At 39.7% G+C, this 17,698-nt stretch overlaps 1 protein-coding gene across 4 annotated transcripts in view; it reads left to right on the top strand.

Moving 5' to 3' along the window:
* Positions 1 to 17,698, top strand: part of DEPTOR (DEP domain containing MTOR interacting protein) — a 75,243-nt gene that overhangs the window by 17,939 nt on the left and 39,606 nt on the right. For 2 of the 4 annotated variants that reach the window (XM_030490313.1, XM_030490396.1), the window contains 3 exons: positions 6,599 to 6,777; positions 8,724 to 8,847; positions 14,498 to 14,676. In XM_030490313.1, the coding sequence (XP_030346173.1) occupies positions 6,599 to 6,777; positions 8,724 to 8,847; positions 14,498 to 14,676 (482 nt within the window). Of the gene's footprint in view, positions 1 to 6,598; positions 6,778 to 8,723; positions 8,848 to 14,497; positions 14,695 to 17,698 lie in introns of all 4 variants that reach the window. The other 2 variants (XM_030490225.2, XM_030490482.2) reach the window with 1 other exon arrangement.

The following is a 17,698-nucleotide window of genomic DNA, read 5'->3' as shown; positions in this document are numbered from 1 at the left end:
AGTGAGAAGCACAATTATATTTGACTTCCTTGTTAAGGAGGAGAACTGTGAGTTCCTGAGTTCTGACAGCTTCAGCCCAGGAAGCAAGCAGCTGGAGCGAAAAAGGCAGACTTCCACGTTCCTTATGGCTAGGGACAGGTGAAATAATAACCTGCCTGCCTTTTGTGTCTTTGTCTTTGTAAAACCTGGTTTTATGCTTTCCAGTGAGACAGAAGCTTTCAAGTCTGCAGACTCAAGTCTGCAGGCAGTTGGAAGTATTATTCATGTTTATACACGTTTTGATTAAACATGAAATGGAATTGAAATGGCTCGGCAGGCAGGGAGATCAGCCACTTGTGGACATAAGGAGAAAGTGTCGTTAGATCTGTAACCTTGCAAGGGACTGAGTTTTCCTGTTTCTTGAGAAAGAGGTGAACAAATATTGTTCTGATTTGGTGGTACTGTTAGACTACCCTCACATGTGGGTGTATCACAGCCCAAAGAGAAAAGGGGAGGGGAATCAGTTGTCCACTGAATACGTTCCTTTCCCTTACAGGGTCAAACCCTAGAAAAATGCCAGCATAAATAGTCCAAAACTTGACATAAAAGTTATCTAAAGATCCTATTCATATTCAGTGTTTTACCAGATCAACAACATTATTCTGTGTTGTCTTAAATGAAGACCAGATACAGGCTCAGATTATACACCTTTGAGGTTTAAAAATCCAAACTTGGGTTTTGCAAGTGGTTGCTAGTTTTATGGTAGATCGATACAAACGCACAGATCTAATTTCCTCTCCAGTCTGGAGTACTCACAAGGGAGGCTGTGGGTCTGAATTTCTGGCCTGAATTTGGGGGCTGAAATAGTGTTTCCAAGAGACATAATTCTGGTTTCATCCTAGACGCTGAGCCGTGCCTGCCTCTCTCCCCAGAGTTTGCTTTGACCCCTGCCAGTGTTAGTAAGGTGTAATGAGTATTGGGGATGTCCCTGTGCATGCGTGGTTGCAGGCTCAGTGACTTTATTGCTTTCTGTACTTACAAAAGGGGACTTCATAAAAGAGGCAGCCCCAATGTTTTGTTTAGAACCACAGGGGCACTGGTGAACTGTCACTTCTTTGGAAGCTTTAGGCTTTCCTCTGCAGTGCACCAAGAGGTGGTTTATCTGAAATCTCTCTCTGGCTCTGTGTTCTGGCATGTCCTCAAGTTGACTACATGGCTGCGGGCAAAAAAGTGGAGATGAACACAGTGATGAGAACTGATATCAGGAGCTGCTTTGAAGACAACCTCTCTAACCCTATTTCAGAAGGTAGAATTGCTTCTCTGCCACAGCTACCAACACAGAAATATCTTCATCCTATTTCCAGTATGACCCCATGTTTTAAAGGGTATTTTAGCTCCCGTGAATATCAAGTAACAGAATTGAGTGATTGCAGAGCTGAAGCATAAATAGAAAGAGGAACAAGCAGCAGTGAACTGCTGACACTTCAGCTGAGACTTGGCAAGCCCAGCTGGAAATGCTTGTCCCAGCAATGCACATTGCATTTGCAAAGTACCTTCATGGTTGCCTCTCTGTGAAAAGTTTATAACATCACTGACCTATTTTTTTTATTTTTGCTGACAGTGCAAAGGCAAAAGTTTAGTGTAAAAAATATTTCACACAGTTCTATATTTTCCTGGGTGTGTATATATACACAAACGCCACCGTATGCTCACTTATTCTGTAATGAACTGGGTCTGCAGCTGACCTGTGAATTCTAACTTTCAGTGGGAATTATGCTTCTAAGTTACTGAGACACTTTGGAAAATGCCAACTTTTAGTAAGATGCCTGACTACTGTGCTGTAGGCAGGTCATATGCTTGTGTTCAGAAAACAACCAAACTTTGTGACCTCTGGGATAACACAAAACTGTTCTGTTTCCTACAGAAATGTATTATCCTATGGAAAATCCAATTCTACCTGCCAGTGGAGCACCTATGGTGTGCCTTGAGAAGAGGTGTGGAAAACTCATGCTCTTCAGCCACCATGAATTTTCCTTATCTTTGGCAGGATTTTTTTTTCTGTCCATATGTTTTTGTTACAAAGGACACTGTGACTTGCTCTACTTGGAAATAAGTAATTCTTTCTCTGACAGAAGTTCCAAGTATAGGAAACTTGTGAATGAATTTGAAGATGACAGAAACCACCTTCAATGCTTTTCACTTCTGCATGTCACTGTTAATTTTCAAGGGATCCAATATGGTTTTTTTCAGCGTTTACCTTCTGGTGACAAAACTGTAGTAGTTCAGTGCATGCTGACTGTCAGAGCTCAAGCTGGGACAGTCATTGAAACCAAGGATATATGGTAAAGGAAAGTGTAATGTAGCAGTAACCTGTGAGCATGTTGGAACTCATTAGCAGTGGTCAAACACTGGAACAGGTTGCTCAGAGAGGTGGTAGATGCCCCATCCCTGGCAGCAGGTCAGGTTGGATGGGGATCTGAGCAACCTGGTCTAGTTGAAGATGTCCCTGCGCATTGCAGGGATAGTTGGACTAGATGACCTTCCAACCCAAACTATTCTGTGATCCTATGATGCTATGATATATGCATATGTATGTGTGTGTTTAATGGCTTCGGGAAGGTTAAAAGAGGTGAATGAGTGGAGCACAGTAGGAAAGTCTTCATACCATGCTGCCTAGCGAGTGTCAGGAACCAACCTGTTCCCTGTACATTTTTACTGAGCCTTGCCAGGATAAACATGGGGTCTATAAAGGATGTACTACTAGGAAATGGTAGATGAATTATTCAGAAAATTACCAAGAAGAGCAGGAGGCTTTTTGTCTTTTCATGCATAGAAATCAGCACAGAATGGTGCTCTGCAAGACCTATGCTAGCCAAGCACAAACTACTAGACTTAATGGAGGGAAATAGCTGGCTGAGATACTTGGACTGCAGTCCAGTTAGTGACACCATTACTGTCTAAAGCCAGCAGGCTGGTCTTTTCAGGGGTTTAAAAGGAAAGCTAGACTCTTGTGCAGGCACTGCCTTTGTAAAATACTTACCTGGTGTTTCAGAAAAGATGCAAGAAACTTCAAAATGCTGAATTTCCCTGGAGGAAAACAAAATGCAGGTTTCATGTAGCTGTGAGAGTGATTTCTACCCAAGTTAGTGTCTGATTCTTTATTTCTACGCAAAGATTTGGACCTTTCCATTATTGTGACTCTTCTGATAGTTGGCAAAGAAAATGCCTAATGACTGCTCAACAGGTAACATTGCTCCTGGTTGACTCTGAACACATTTAGTGCAAAGCAGGAGCAACACGGTCGGGTCAGCCCATTTCATGCTTTGCAGGAGGACAGCGCTTCTATTTGGAGCAAGAGTCCCTACATGTTGTTACTTAGGAGCAACTCCTGTTTAGACAAGCCCCCAAGCAAACTGTTCTGGCATGCGTGCTTGCAAATACAGACTGTCTTTATGTGTCGTAAGCATGAATAAGAGTCATGGATGTCAATTTGTAAATATTGAAGGATTGCATATGCCTGTTACAGTTCACAGGCAGTTGCTCAAGCGCTTTAGTTCTCACGTTGTTTCCTGCAGGTAGGGGAGACTGTGGCCCCAACTGCAAAATCTGGCAGGTAATCTTGAATAATATGTAGAATTACACACAGATGAGGTACTGGTGGACATAAGATTGTTTTCTGGTGTTAAGCTAGTAAGTTGTAGGAAGAGGGACAACTTTTCAAAGGCTTGTTGGATCAAGGTGTCCCCCCATCACCACTTCTTGTTTGCCCTCTCTCTTCTCTCTCTTCTTCCCTCAAACTGGTCAGGGTTTGTCAGTGAACTAACTCTCCTAAGCAGCTCTTGAGAAAAACTTCTTCTGGAGAGAAAAATGTGACTGGTGTCAAGTTAGGTCTTTTCCAGTCATCATGCAGACTAGCTGATGAGAAATTATTAACATTATTTAATGGGAAAACATCAGGGTCTTTTGGTGAGAAGCCTTTTCCCCAGTGTCAAAGGATAAAGAATTTACCACTTCCCTTGAGCACTGGTTTCAGTGTATAATTGCATTCACTGCTATACTTTTTTTCCCTTTTTATCCCATTTGATTTGGCCTCTGATAAATATTTCTGAACACACATTTTTAGAATTCCTGCTTAACCTTTTGATTTGCATACTGCAATACATGCTCAATAAGTTTACCTATGGCTTTTATATTTGTAGTTTACACTAGGTACAATTTCAGTTTACAGAGGTGCTTCTCCTCCATACAGTTTGATTTTTGGCAGTTCTATAGGGGTGAGGGAGCTCTGACAAAGAGAACAGAATATACCACCAGGGAGAAAATCTGAATTCCCTTTCTGTTCTTTATTCCAAATAAATTAGCCTGGACATAATTCAGTATGGATACAATTGCTATAGACTGCAGAAAAAGTTCCCACTTTCATTTGGAAATTGCGGATAAATTTGGTTTCTCAGGTTTCTTGAGGCTTATGTGGTCATGCTCTGTTTGACTTCACGATTTCATAACCTCTTAGCAAATTTGGTTCCACTTTAGCAAGTGGGCGGAGATAATGTAATAAAATTTTTATGAGTTTTATAAATATAGGCAAAAAAGTATATAGAGAGAACCTATAAATGCTCAGAGTGAGGAAAAAGATTGTAGGGGGAAGGTGTGTCTTTTGACGTGATAGAGAACATGAAATACTTCTAAACCCCCCAACTGCAGGGAAGCCTTCAGTCAGAATTTCAGACATAAATACTCATTCCTGAGGCTCTTGGCTACTGGCTTGTTTGTGGAATGCCAGGCCAGTCCCGGCACACTCCTACACAACATTTGGACAAAGAATTTCACAGAAGGGGGTTTCCCTCGTGTATCAGATGAACTCCATCCATTTAGACTTTAACTGATGACTGGAAGCTGGGTCAAACCATCTGCACATGCATTACACGCTCTCTCCCTGGTTTTGTTCTTGCAGATTATTATGCAACATAATACAGGATGAACATTATCAGAACCTGGAATATATTTTAAATGTAAAGCTCCATCAGACATACTGATAATTGCATGATCTATAATTAAAACTGTATAGGCTTTTCTTTCAAAGTATGGCAACAACTGTTGGAGCACATCTGGAAAATATGCTTTAAGCAAAGGTATCTTAGCTCAGAGAATTTCACAACGCATGGGATGTTTACCAGCACTTATTTCCAGAATACTAATCTGATTTATCAGTATTTTTAATACAAAAGTCTTCATTTTTTTATCATGTTTGCAAAGCTAGTTTTGAATTCGTATCACAGATTGGCTATTCCAGTGTAGTTCAAGGCTAAATGCTGCAAAACAAAACATTGCCTTGCTACTATTTTTACGTAGAAACCAAATAAACTTTGTTTAATGCCCTAATAATATTTTCTTCAATGATTTCAGCCAAATATTTTCCTTTTTTTTTGATTCTGAAAACAAAGAATTGTTTCGTACTGGAATCACATTGAGAGGAAAATTGGTTGGACTCCTTTGTGCTTCTTAAGGCTCATGTTAACGCCCTTCTGTGCTATCTACCTCTCTAGAAAATAGAGATAGTTGTACTCCCTGCAATTATTACAGCACTACCCAGAACATCTTTAAAGTCAGTGAGAGTGTTTACAAAGTAGGATTCTGGCCACTTGGAAATGAATGGCAATATTTTTGCTTGTGGTTTCTGTGTTTTCTTCAGAACTGCTGTGTAGACATGGTACTACAAAAACAGAATTATTGAAATTATTAATTAAAATGGAAACAAGAAAGCAGAAAACTGTTAAAAAACTTAAAAATCTCTCTCCATTGATTTATTGATGAAGTTACTAATTTTGTTTATTTGGGGGAAAAAAACCCCCTAAAAATAAAGATGCAAACCTCCAGGCACTATACTAACAAGGGATCCTTTACTCTGATCAGGATCTGCATTCTGACCCAAGCATCTCAAAAGCAGCCAACGAACTTGCTTTCAAGATTATGGGGAGATTTGGCAGATAGATAGCATTTACCAACAATCACCCAAGTGAGAAATCAGTTCTCCTTTATTTGGAGTAGGAGGCAACTTTTTTATGCTATGTAAGATTGCATTGGAACAGCTTTGTGCCTGAATTTTACATCAGAAATGCTATGCTTGTTGTGCAGCTGGAGGCAAAATGCAATTACTCAACCAAGGAAGAAGCCACAGTTAAAAAAATGAATGAGATATAGATTAAAAAAAACCAAAAACCTACAGCAGTGATACTACAAAATAAAAGAGTAGCATGGAAGGTATTAGCGGTAATGTGGGAAAATTAATTCCAAATTATTGACAGTGTAATTGACGTACAGGAAGTACTTTAATGGGCTTAGTATGCTGTGCTGTTCTTCCTTGTTTAATCCTTTCCATTGGGCAGAAGACAAGTTTTTCCAAGTACAGGGTTTGAAGTTGTAACGCATGGTTGCTGTGGATTGCCTGGTGGTCAGATGCCAGCGGTGACATGTGACCGAGTGTCTTCCTCTTCCATGCAACACTTGCAAAACCCACCCTGTGAGCAGGGCTTAGGTGCCTCTGTTCCACTCTTGTCCTAGTCTTGCTAGTTACAGAGGCTTTTTGCAAATGATATTCACAAGGTGATTTGATCCCCAGGCTCCGACTGCATGAAGAAAAAGTCATTAAAGATCGGCGACACCACCTCAAGACGTACCCGAACTGCTTTGTTGCCAAAGAGCTGATTGACTGGCTGATTGACCATAAGGAGGCCTCCGACCGAGAGACGGCAATTAAACTGGTGCAGAAATTACTGGATCACAGCATTATCCACCATGGTAAGTGCAATATCTGTTGCTAAAAAGTTCTAAGCTAAGCTTTGTTGTGAAGCAAAGGGAAATCCCACTTGTGCTCTTCAGCTGAGTATAGGACAGGTAGTATCCTTTCCCTGCCAGAAAGCGAGCATCTCTCTTGAACTGTGCTGTTCTGCAAGGTCCCCTGTGTCCCAAGGAGAGCCTGAAGAGGTGTGGTGTGATGTTCCCCATGTCAGTACAGGGGAAGAAGTTACTGGAGACCATGCTGTTGCTTCCCTGCCTCCAGAGCAGCCCCAGCTGGATCGTGTCCCCTCTCTCCCTGCTGCCCTCACCTCCCTGCTCCGCAGAGCACAGTCTTCCAGCTGAAAAATCCATCTGAAAAATCAGCCAGCAAAAAAAGATCATTTTTCTCAGATGGATTAGTTCTTTGGCCCTGTCCCTCACACCAGCTGCACAAACATTAGTGCTGGTACAGCTGCAGGAAAGTTAGTGGTCCAACTGTGCCCTGATTAATTTTCTCCTAAACTTGTTGTCTCTTTGAGATCTATTCCTTTCAGCTTCTTGAATAACAATTTATCCTGATGAAAAGGAGAATTCCAATTCAGTGGTGGCACTTAGTTGCCTTTTGGTGCACAAAAAAAGCTAGGAAGCACACAAACAAAGAAGATCCAAGGCCTTGATTTCAAGCGTATAGTATTACCAATTTCCAAAAGGCAAAATGTACCATTTGTTTCTTTCTTAAGAAAAAGCAAGCGCCTGAGAACAGATGAATGTTGACTTCATGCAGAGGTCACTGTATGTGCAGCAATACTGCTGCTATCTCAATACATTAACAACACCTTAATTAAAGTAAGAAATGCACATATTGAATGAGTGACACTTCTACAGCTTCTGCTTGGCTATTAAATTAAAATTCTGGGTTGTTATGGAAACTGGGACTCACGGTAGATAGTTAAAGAATAAAGTAATTACAGGGTATTCAGATCTGACTACTTAATCCTCTATTGAGAAAATGTCAGTGAAGAGTTGCGTGGATGCCTGAGTGACTTAATTTAATTGAGCAATAGATGTTTCATTGCTGACTGCTTGTTGAAAGCTTTAACCTTCAAATGTTTTCTACCTCACAATCCAGTTGCGTACCATAACTTCCATACAAATTTTATATATATGTGTGCATATACTACACATAGAGCAGGTGTTTCTTGAAAATGTTCACATATTGCACTCAAATTTAACAAAATAGTTTGTGAAATGAGTTAGGGTAAACTCAGAGAAGTTCCATCAGGTTCTGCAGGATGTTCAGAGCATCCCTTCAACTCCCACGTCCAGTGAAAGGGGTACCACTTCCTGCTCTTGTGGTGCAGAAGGTGAGCCCATGTATGTGGGCTGACAACTCTGCTAGGAGCACGCTGGGTGGGATATCTTTCCCATTAATTTATACCCCTGGTTGAGCTCTGTTCTGCATTTACAAAAGCCAATCGCCAGCTACTATTTTATAAATTTGATTTATCATTTCTTAGTGTGCTCTTGTTGTACCTACCACTTGCAAGTTGGCATGGCTAACTGTTTCTGCAGCAGGTCTTGGGTTTCCTACAGCATTGCTCAATTGATACAAGTAACTTTAAGAAGTTTGTCAATCCTGAAATTACTGGGTGTTCTACCCTGGTGGCCTTTTAAACAAAGAAGCTAACAGACTGTTTTCATCAAAAGGTTTTCTGGGTATATAGCAGATGAATGCTTTTTTGCTCTTTGTGTTTGCAGTAATATCTCACAAAACTGATGAACACCTATCTGAAAGTTTTCTCCAGCCTGTCATCAGTTATTAGGACTGAATAAAGTTTTATGCTCAGAAATACACGGGATTAGGCTCCATACATGCTTACTTTGAAGTTCAGCAGTGATACCTGCTAAATAGGTCCTCAACTCCTAAACATCTATATGAAGATTTTTTGATCTGTTGTATGTTTCAGTCTGTGATGAGCATAAGGAATTCAAGGATGTCAAACTGTTCTATCGCTTCCGAAAAGATGACGGGACGTTTCCGCTGGACAATGAAGTGAAGGTGTTCATGAGAGGACAAAGACTGTATGAAAAGTATGTTGCATTCAGTATCTGTAGTGTGTTGGTAATAGTACCACAGGAGGCAAGTGATACTTGTTAATCTATTTTTGAATAGCCAGAGGACTTCAAATTATGCAGGAATGGGTCTGGGTAATCCTCTGACTTTAGTTGGCAACTCTTCTCTCTCCCATTTCTCTTTTGCTTTTCTACCATGTTCACTTGTAGCATTTTGTTTAAAATGAAATAGCGTTTTCTGATGTTCTGGGTTGTAAATACATCCTACATGAGAACCCAATGTGAATTTAAGCCCTTGCACTCTATTCTGTAAAAATAATTACTAAAGGATAATTTGTCATGTAAAACTGTAATCACAAGACCTAAACCAGTACATCAGAATCCACTGAACAAGTGGCTACATGTCTGCTGAGACTCCATATCTACAGCTTCACCAGGAGGTATGATTTTAAAGAATAGGTGAAATTAATCTGCAATGTTCCCATCTGCAAAGCTTTTGCATCAGAAAGGTTATATTAAAAGCTGTTTAAAAAAAACCCAACCCCAAACCAGCCAAGAGCATCTAATTAAGATTTGAAACAGATGATTATGATGAGATAGTGAATATCACACTGGATTACTTTCATCAAATAACTAGGCAGCTTAACCATGCTTCCCAGTCTATAATTAATGACATTTGCATTCAGGATGTAGAGATTGTGGCACTGTACGTACAAGCAGAGAGAATAAAACACATGTTGCCATATGCTACAAACTAATGCAAAAGTTGTGACGTGTTATTTACGAAAAAGATCGAAGTATTTCTCTAGACTGGAAACCACCCACTCTCCTGCTTGGTTAGAGCAGAAACATGCAGCAGCTGGCAAGATGCTGTTCTTTCTGGCTGGAGTAATTTTGTTCCCTCTTAGAATAAAGCAGTCAGGAAAATCCCAAGTTTAAAAGCTGATGATAAATACTATTTTCAAGGTAAGAAGGCTCTGAAGGTCAATTTCCTGAAAGAGCATTAAACTGAAATATAAGCCAATAATTGTAAATGCCATTCCTTTTGTTGCACCTATCATATAAAATTCCGTGAGACTCAGTGACCGTGACTATTTAAAGTAAAAAAAATAAATAATTGTATAAGAAACAAGAAAATATGGGGGGGGGAAATCCTTCATTGGGTGCATTGGGACAGATGAATTGAATCTCCAAATCTTCTGCGGCTTACAAAGCACAGCATTTGCTCCTTTAGACTTCGTAACATGCAGTGCTTGCAAGCCTGGATCATACTATGAAAAGCCAGTCAGTGTGTCTAAAGTTTAAAACCTTTTTTCTTTTTCTTTTGGTTGTATTTCTATTTCTATTCTGTGAGAAAAATCTCTTTTTGTTGGTGAGGCTGATAACGTGAAAGGAGGCATGGTGGGAAGAACTCTGTTCTCCTGTGTCTGTTTCCATCCCCATTTCTCTGCATAGAGAACTAGCCTTAAACCAATGTTGAGTGTCTAGTTTGTCCAACTTTGTACTAGCAGAAAAATGTTCATAACAGTATGAATTGTTCCCATCTTGGAAAAGGAGATAATGCCAAAAGCAGCACCTATATCTAAAAATAGCTGCAACCTGATGAGGTGGTTGCTCCTAGGCAACGTATCTAAAGGGTTCAGAAACTTTTAAAACCAGCCGAGTGCTAAATATAGAATAGCTTAAAATTATATGGCATTTCAAAACCAGTCTGTGACAGTCAAACCTAGTCAAATTTCTCCATGGATCATTGGAAATATTTTGTATTCATGGGAGATAAGAATGCATACTTGGGCTGTCTGGGCTTCACTTTGTTTATTGTAGCAAATCCAGTGTGCAGAGCACTTGGATTTCATTAGGTCCCTTGTCCATGCATGCTTATTAGCAACACCTTCAGTTTCATTGGATGCCTTTTACATTCAAACTCTAATTCTGATAGTCAGACTACTACAGAAGTTCTGCAGAGTAATATACCTGTTGTATCAGTTTGCTGATAGTGTTGAGAAAGAAAATGTTAATTCAATGCAATTAAAATAGTTACTAAACAGCAACAACTGGAGAAAAGTATTCATGCACAGACATAAAGTCACTTCCCAGTGTATTCAACTTGTTTATCAAAATGCCTGTAGGGCCTAATTTCAAGAGAAATGCAACTATGCCAAAAGAAATCTATCTGAAGCCAACATAATTTGAAAATCTGTGTCTAATTTTGTAGATGTTGCTGATATTCACTAGGCTTTGCTAGTTTAAGTTAGACATTATAGTAATGTTTCCTGCTCTTCTCCACCCATCACATTAGGGCTAGAGTACCATTACATCCAAAAGCAAGTGTAGCCTCTGCTTGTCAAAACTGTGGACATGTTATTCAACATCAGTCAATCCACTCAGATTTGTACCCTCAAGGGGTGAAATGTGCAAAATGGTTTAGGAAGATCAGCAGGTTGTTGCATGGGCAAAGAAATGGATGCATTAGGCAGGTTCCCTGCATTCAGGCAGCTGTTTGGGTAAATGCCTTGTGCTCTCGCCTGGGACGTTAGGACTGTTCCCCAACCAAGGAGCTCCCTTTCCCTGTCTTCCTTATGTGTGGCCACAAAGCTCCTCGTAGCCCGGATTAGCCTCTCCTGTGGCATTGCCTCCTCCACGTACTCTGGACATCTTTGGTGTCTGTACCTGTGCAGTTAGAAGATTTGAAACCAGTCTCTGATTTCTCCTTTCATTTGCACAGAAAACCATGCGTTAGTTCAAATTCTCTGCACATAATTGCAAACTTTGGTAACCCTTTGTGTGTATTTTGAAGTTCGAGTATATAACTAGAGATGAAACCTTCTGGATTTCCTACAGAATTGTCTGAAAATTCTTGAATAGCTTATTATTAGGTCCAAGGATGGTATCAGTTTTCTTAATCTATAGGATAATATATATATAGGACCAGATCAAATGAGATAAACATTTTTCCTGTTCAGTGAAACCCTCCCTGGAAATCTTAAATAAATCCAGCACAGACAATTCATAGCTTAAAAAAAAAAAAAATATGTGCAGGCATCCTATTGTTACAATGTTTGCAACTCTCAGTAGGTTTTGGTCAGGCACACAGGATTGTTTCTGGTGCAGTCGTGTTTAGGAACTGTAAGTCATCTCATGATGTTGACTCCAACTGAGATTTTTCAAGCAGATTGCACAGTGAAAGGAGTGCAGATTTATGGTTTTAATTTCAGGAAATCATTCAGATAATTTTGAGACGGCAGTCTTTGAATCGCTTTCACTTTAACTCATCAGTGGTTAAATCAGATTTATCCTCTGGTGCAGTTATTTAGATAAAACAAGGTTAAAATTTTCTTTTGAAAAGGGTTTGAATTTCAGTGTTTGGCTAAATACATTCCTTTAATGCAGGATAACACCAGTTTTAGCAAATAATATGTTTTGACATGAATAGCCTTGTGTTTTTTTGAAACAAGAAGAAAATGGAAGAGATAGAGGCAGTTTTCAATACTGGCTAATGAAAGGCCAGGTTTTTGGCTGATGTAAGTTGGTACCGCTTTGTTGACAGCCATGGCATTACAGTGATTTACTTCAGTTAGAGATGTGAGTCTATGGATTGCTGTTTCTGGGTTTGTTAAACTGTCAATTTGTAGTGTCTGTTTGTTCACAAGTCCAAATCCTTTGCAGTGCTATTCTGGGCACATGCAGAAGGGTGTGAAATGTCAAGCTGAGTGTTTTTCCACTTGATATTTTTCCAAATTTCTTTTGTGTTTCTGTAAAAATCTAACCATTAGCATCTCTTTTTCAAGGACCTCTCTATCTGCGACTTCAATGAGCTGGTCAACTAATTATAGACTCATCAAAGAACAATTAACACAATCCTAAGGTTTTTTTCTTTGGTGCCTGCAGAGCCCGGGTAACCAGTTCTGGGTAACCATGCAGCAGATGGTACAAAAAGACACAAGCTTTTGGGTTTGCATTTTTTTCAGGGGATAAAAAAGGCTGGTGAATGAGACACATTTAAAGACGGTCTCTTGGAGCACTGTCTGTATTAGATGTGGTTAGTGTGGGACAAAATGTTGCCTTGCAGATGCTTGTAAATCAAAATATGAAAAGGAATCAAGTCTTTGCAAGAGTTCTGGAGTCAAGACCTTGTCTCCTGTGGCACATATTCTTGCTTTTGGCCTCATCCCTGACTTCAGCTAATTTTGACATTTTTAGTTCTTACTCAGCTCAGAGGTGCTGGCAGTGACACACCAGTGAGCCATTCATTATATCTGCCACTGACATACAGCTGTGGCTGAGGAGCCTTTGCCAGGCTTGATGCTCAGCTGTCTGGTCAGGTCCAGTCAGTTCAGGCTTCTAGTTAGCTCTTGTTAAAGTCAAGGGAATAAATTTTTCAGGTAAAGTAACAGGGCTGGATCCTGTCAAACCTCTTCGCTGTGATTTCAAATGAAATGTCTCTCTGTGTTCTTATGGCACAGATTTTTCTAATGCTTCCCAAAGGAGGTGACGTTATATTCCATGAACTCTGGACATGCTGGCACTTTAAGAAACAGATGGCCCATGTATGGATTTACATGAAATTCAAATTTTTGATCAGAAAGGCAAAGATCAAGTGCTTCCAGAATATTCTTGCTGTACTTCAGTTGTGCCCTTAGTTTCAAAATAGTTGGGGAAGGAAAGGGATTTATTAGTCTTACATGGAAAAAATAACCATGCCATTCTTCAGCTGTTCTGCTGAAAGTCTTACCACTAGTTCTATTGTTAGCCTATAATAGATAATTATGAAGAAAAATTAAATTAGTAAATAAAGATTTTATAAGTAAATAAGGTGCTCAGTCTCCCAACAAAACAAAAAAAAAGTGGGATCCTGCATTACAAGGGAGCAATTCTCATTTCTTCTTTCAAATTGTCTTCTCTTTCTGTCAACCTTACTTTTGCATTAACAAAATACTTTTTTTAATACTGTGTCGTTTGCATAGGTTACTCAAGTGGAGAAGAATTTTATTAGTATCTTCAAGCTAGGTACATGCCACTTGCTAGGAGATTTAGAGACACTTCACAATGTTCCTCTGAACTCTGATATTACACAGGGCCGGCTGAGCCACAGAGACTCTGAGGCTCAGATACTAAAATGCGTTCAGGTCACTGATTGCAGCTGCATCACTAAATGTTGGATGCTAAATATTTATCAACCACCCAAACCACAGAACTACCCTTTTTTTCTTCCTCTTGAATTTTCTGCAGCTGTTTTAGAGCTGATGGGGAGAATTTTCAAAACCATCTAAATGACTTTGGGGCACAGTCCTGCTAACTAAAAAGCAATTAGGAATTTTTGAGGACATTAGTCACAATCTGGTGCTTTTAGGCTAATTTTGTTTCAGAGTAGCTTTTAGAGAAGCTAAAGAACTAAATAGGGGAAATGTGAAACTGGAAAACCTTGTTTTCTTTTAGGGAAAAAACAAGAAAGCATTAACTTCACACAGGAATATAACGCCTACATTTCTTGACTAAGCAGTTATAATTCACATCCTAAATATAGATTAATAGCTTGAGGAAAGATTTAGTAAGTCAGTGAAAGGTCCACATATGTTTGCTTAATATCAGTGGGATTTGCCAGAATAGAGCTGGAGTTGCTTTTCTGAAGAACTATTTTCCATACCAATATTTTCCCCCCCAACAACAGGCTGATGAGTTCAGAAAATACTCTTCTGCAAGCCAGGGAAGAGGAAGGAGTCAAGTACGAACGGACCTTCGTGGCATCAGAGTTCATTGACTGGCTGATCCAGGAAGGAGAGGCCACGACACGGACTGAAGCAGAGCAGCTCGGCCGCAGACTTTTGGAGCATGGGATTATACAGCATGGTGAGAATTTTTTGCCAGGTAGCAAAAGCTACACTTTTTGTAGCACTTTCTTCAGGTCAAATTATGTGGAGGGGCTCTTGTCTTCTTGGTCATAATATGGCCGAGTGCTAAATAATTTCAGATAGGAGTTTAGGTAACTTTATTTAATAAAAAAGTGGGTTTTTCAAAAGCTTGTTCTGTTAGTTCTGAAAATTCTGTCTCTAAGGCAGAAAAAGCTAGAATTTGGAGTGGTATAATAACAACATAAGGATGTGGATGAAAATCAATGCTCCTACACTTGTGGTAATTAACTTGTAGAACTTGTTATCAGTGATAGGTATAATTGAGGTAAATAGCTTTGTAAGGATCAAGTAGGGATTAGAGCCATAAATAAGCTAAATTCTCTAAGTAGAATAAAAATGACATGTTCTTCATATCTTTGTACTTGAGGAAAGGAGCAGAGCAGAGTCTGATGCCAGAAAAGCAGCTTTCTCCCTTGGTCATGTTGCAGAGTTGTTCTAGAATGTTTTGTCAAGAAAGAGCATATAACTTCGGGCCAAAGTGTTGTTATATTTGTCCTGGTGATGTAACTTCTTTGAGGCAGGAATAAAATATTTTTTCATGGTCCAGCACAATGTGTCTGGCAGATGCACCTTCACCAATTTTCTCCCTCTGTTAAGGGTGGAGGAGACAGAGTTTTCTCTCTGTACTGCCCTGAGGATGAAGAAATGAACACCGGTGGAACTAATCCCCATTTTACATGTCATCATCTACTCTCAGTGCAAGTTGCCCTTCTGTGACCAGGCTTTTTCCACCACAAATGTGTTGCAGTGCATCTGGGAGTGATGAAGGCACACGCCAGGAGATGACAGAACAAGCTGGCAGAAGCTGTTAGCTACGTTGCTTAATACACAACAGGAAAGTAAGCAGATCCTGGTGATCCGAATGTTGTCACATCAACACTAATTCTGACAGAGAACAAACAATTCATGATATTAACAGGTTCTTAATATACAAGGTGCTAGCTTGACTAGATTGCTTGTTGCTTTGTGAGAAAACCTAGTTTTAAGACTAGTTTAATAGACAAGAATGGGAGTGTAAGTGATCTGCACAGTTCCTCGTGGTTGTAATCATGCTCACGTTATCTTTAGCCTCCAATTACTAGGAGCTACTTCTGAATGTTTACAGTAATCAGCTTCCAGTTCTATAATTACCCCTGTGCTTCCTATGATTTATAGGGTGCCAACTGCTTGGAGCATGATGGACAGGGAAGGTATGCCACCCCTCCTCTTTATACCATCAATGATTTCATTCCTATTTTTATCCGAGCATTTTGTGTGTATTATATACAAAGTAAACTTTCCTTGAGAAATATATATAAAAGAAGGCAGAAGTGAGATTTATGCTGCTGTTGATGTTTTTGCAGAGGAAATAAAGTCAGGACTTGACATTTGGTGCAAAGCTGGATTTAGTTTTCTGTCAAAATCTTTGCAGAGCTAAGAAAGTCAGGATGTGGCTTTTACTGCAGATCAACCATTGTTTCATTGACTAAGGCAAATGCTCAGCAGTGCACCTGGGCAGGTAAATAATTTTGCTCCCATCAAGCCAAGTTCTTGTGGGATTCCTGAGCGATGCTGGCCCTGCTCACCTTTGTGAATTGCCAGTTTTGCAGATCTATCCCCTGCCCATCCTTTTCTGTGAAGAGCACATGCAAAGCATCCTGTTAGAAAGAGATTTGAAACTCACAAAGTGACCTGAGATGGGGTGCTAGGAATTGGTGGATTGCTGAGGAAGTGGACTTCTCACTCCAAGGTGCCATCATCTTCCTCACTCAGCTTTTTTCAGGGGAAACGTAACTCAGTGGGGAATTCGCACTGACTTGATGGAGAAGCTGGAAGTGAAACCAAACTGAATGATGTCCTTGAGATGTATCTTTGTGAGTGGACATGCTTTGTGTACACTCCTAAACAGATTTCATTCTTCTCTGGATTTCACTGAAACAATTTGTCTAGATAGGGTTAGGAATACTGATGAACGTACTGGCACAATTAACACAGAGCTGGTTTGGGGTTCACCTTAGCAACTGGATATGATCTGTGCATTTTGGAGGTTCATGTAATGCTGGCTTCCTCGAAGAAGGGAGCTTGAAATGAAAACTCCCAGTAGAGAATTGGGGATACAAACTGTAAAACAGCAGGAGTGGTATTCTCTTTTTTCACCCCATCTTACAGAATTCTAGGTCCAATTAAAAAGAGTATTTGTCTTTCTCTTAGTACAGTAAATTCATTTCAGCATAATATGCTGTCTTTGTATTGTATCTCATCATCAGCACCAAAATGTTACTTGACAGTAATTGGCATCTTTGTTGGCAGAACCAGCAGAAAGACTCTTGACTGAACAGGAGTGGAAAATAAAACATTTTCCTGCCCTAAAGGCAATCTTTGCTAGCAGTATTGTTTGATAACCACAATATGGAATAAAATAAATCTTGCTCTACTATTCTGATGAAGTATTTATTGCCTTACCTAATGCAACAGAAACTACTAGAAATAAGTTGCATCAAGTTGCCAATCTCAGTGGTAATTTTCCAGCCACAACTGAATTGTGCAATTTATTTTTGCTGATACTGACTTTCATTTCAATTACTCAGAGAAGCTCTATTTTGCAGCTGAGGTACTGTATTCAAAATAGAGCTTCCTGACACATTTATCTTTACTTTCATTGGTCAGACACAAACCACGTTTCACACAGGAAACAAACACTGGTGCTAATTTTAAAAAGGAAAACAGTGGTTTAAGAGGAATTGTGTAAATGATGTAAAAACATCAAATGTTTCAATTTAAAAATAATCTCCATGATCTCTTTGGGCATATATAACTATACATATTTCCCCTGCCGTACATGAAAATGATGGAACGTGCTTAAGTGCTGAATTGCTTCCTTCCAAAATCCCACCGGCACATACAGATCATAACCCACAAACCACCATTTTCACAAATAGGAGCCAGATGTCCTTTCCAATGAACTGGTACTCCCAGGTAAT

The sequence above is a fragment of the Strigops habroptila genome, chromosome 1 (genome assembly GCF_004027225.2).
Source record: "Strigops habroptila isolate Jane chromosome 1, bStrHab1.2.pri, whole genome shotgun sequence".
NCBI lineage: Eukaryota > Metazoa > Chordata > Aves > Psittaciformes > Psittacidae > Strigops > Strigops habroptila.
The sequence above is the reverse complement of the archived record's forward strand: the minus strand, read 5'-3'. Positions and strand labels throughout refer to the sequence as shown.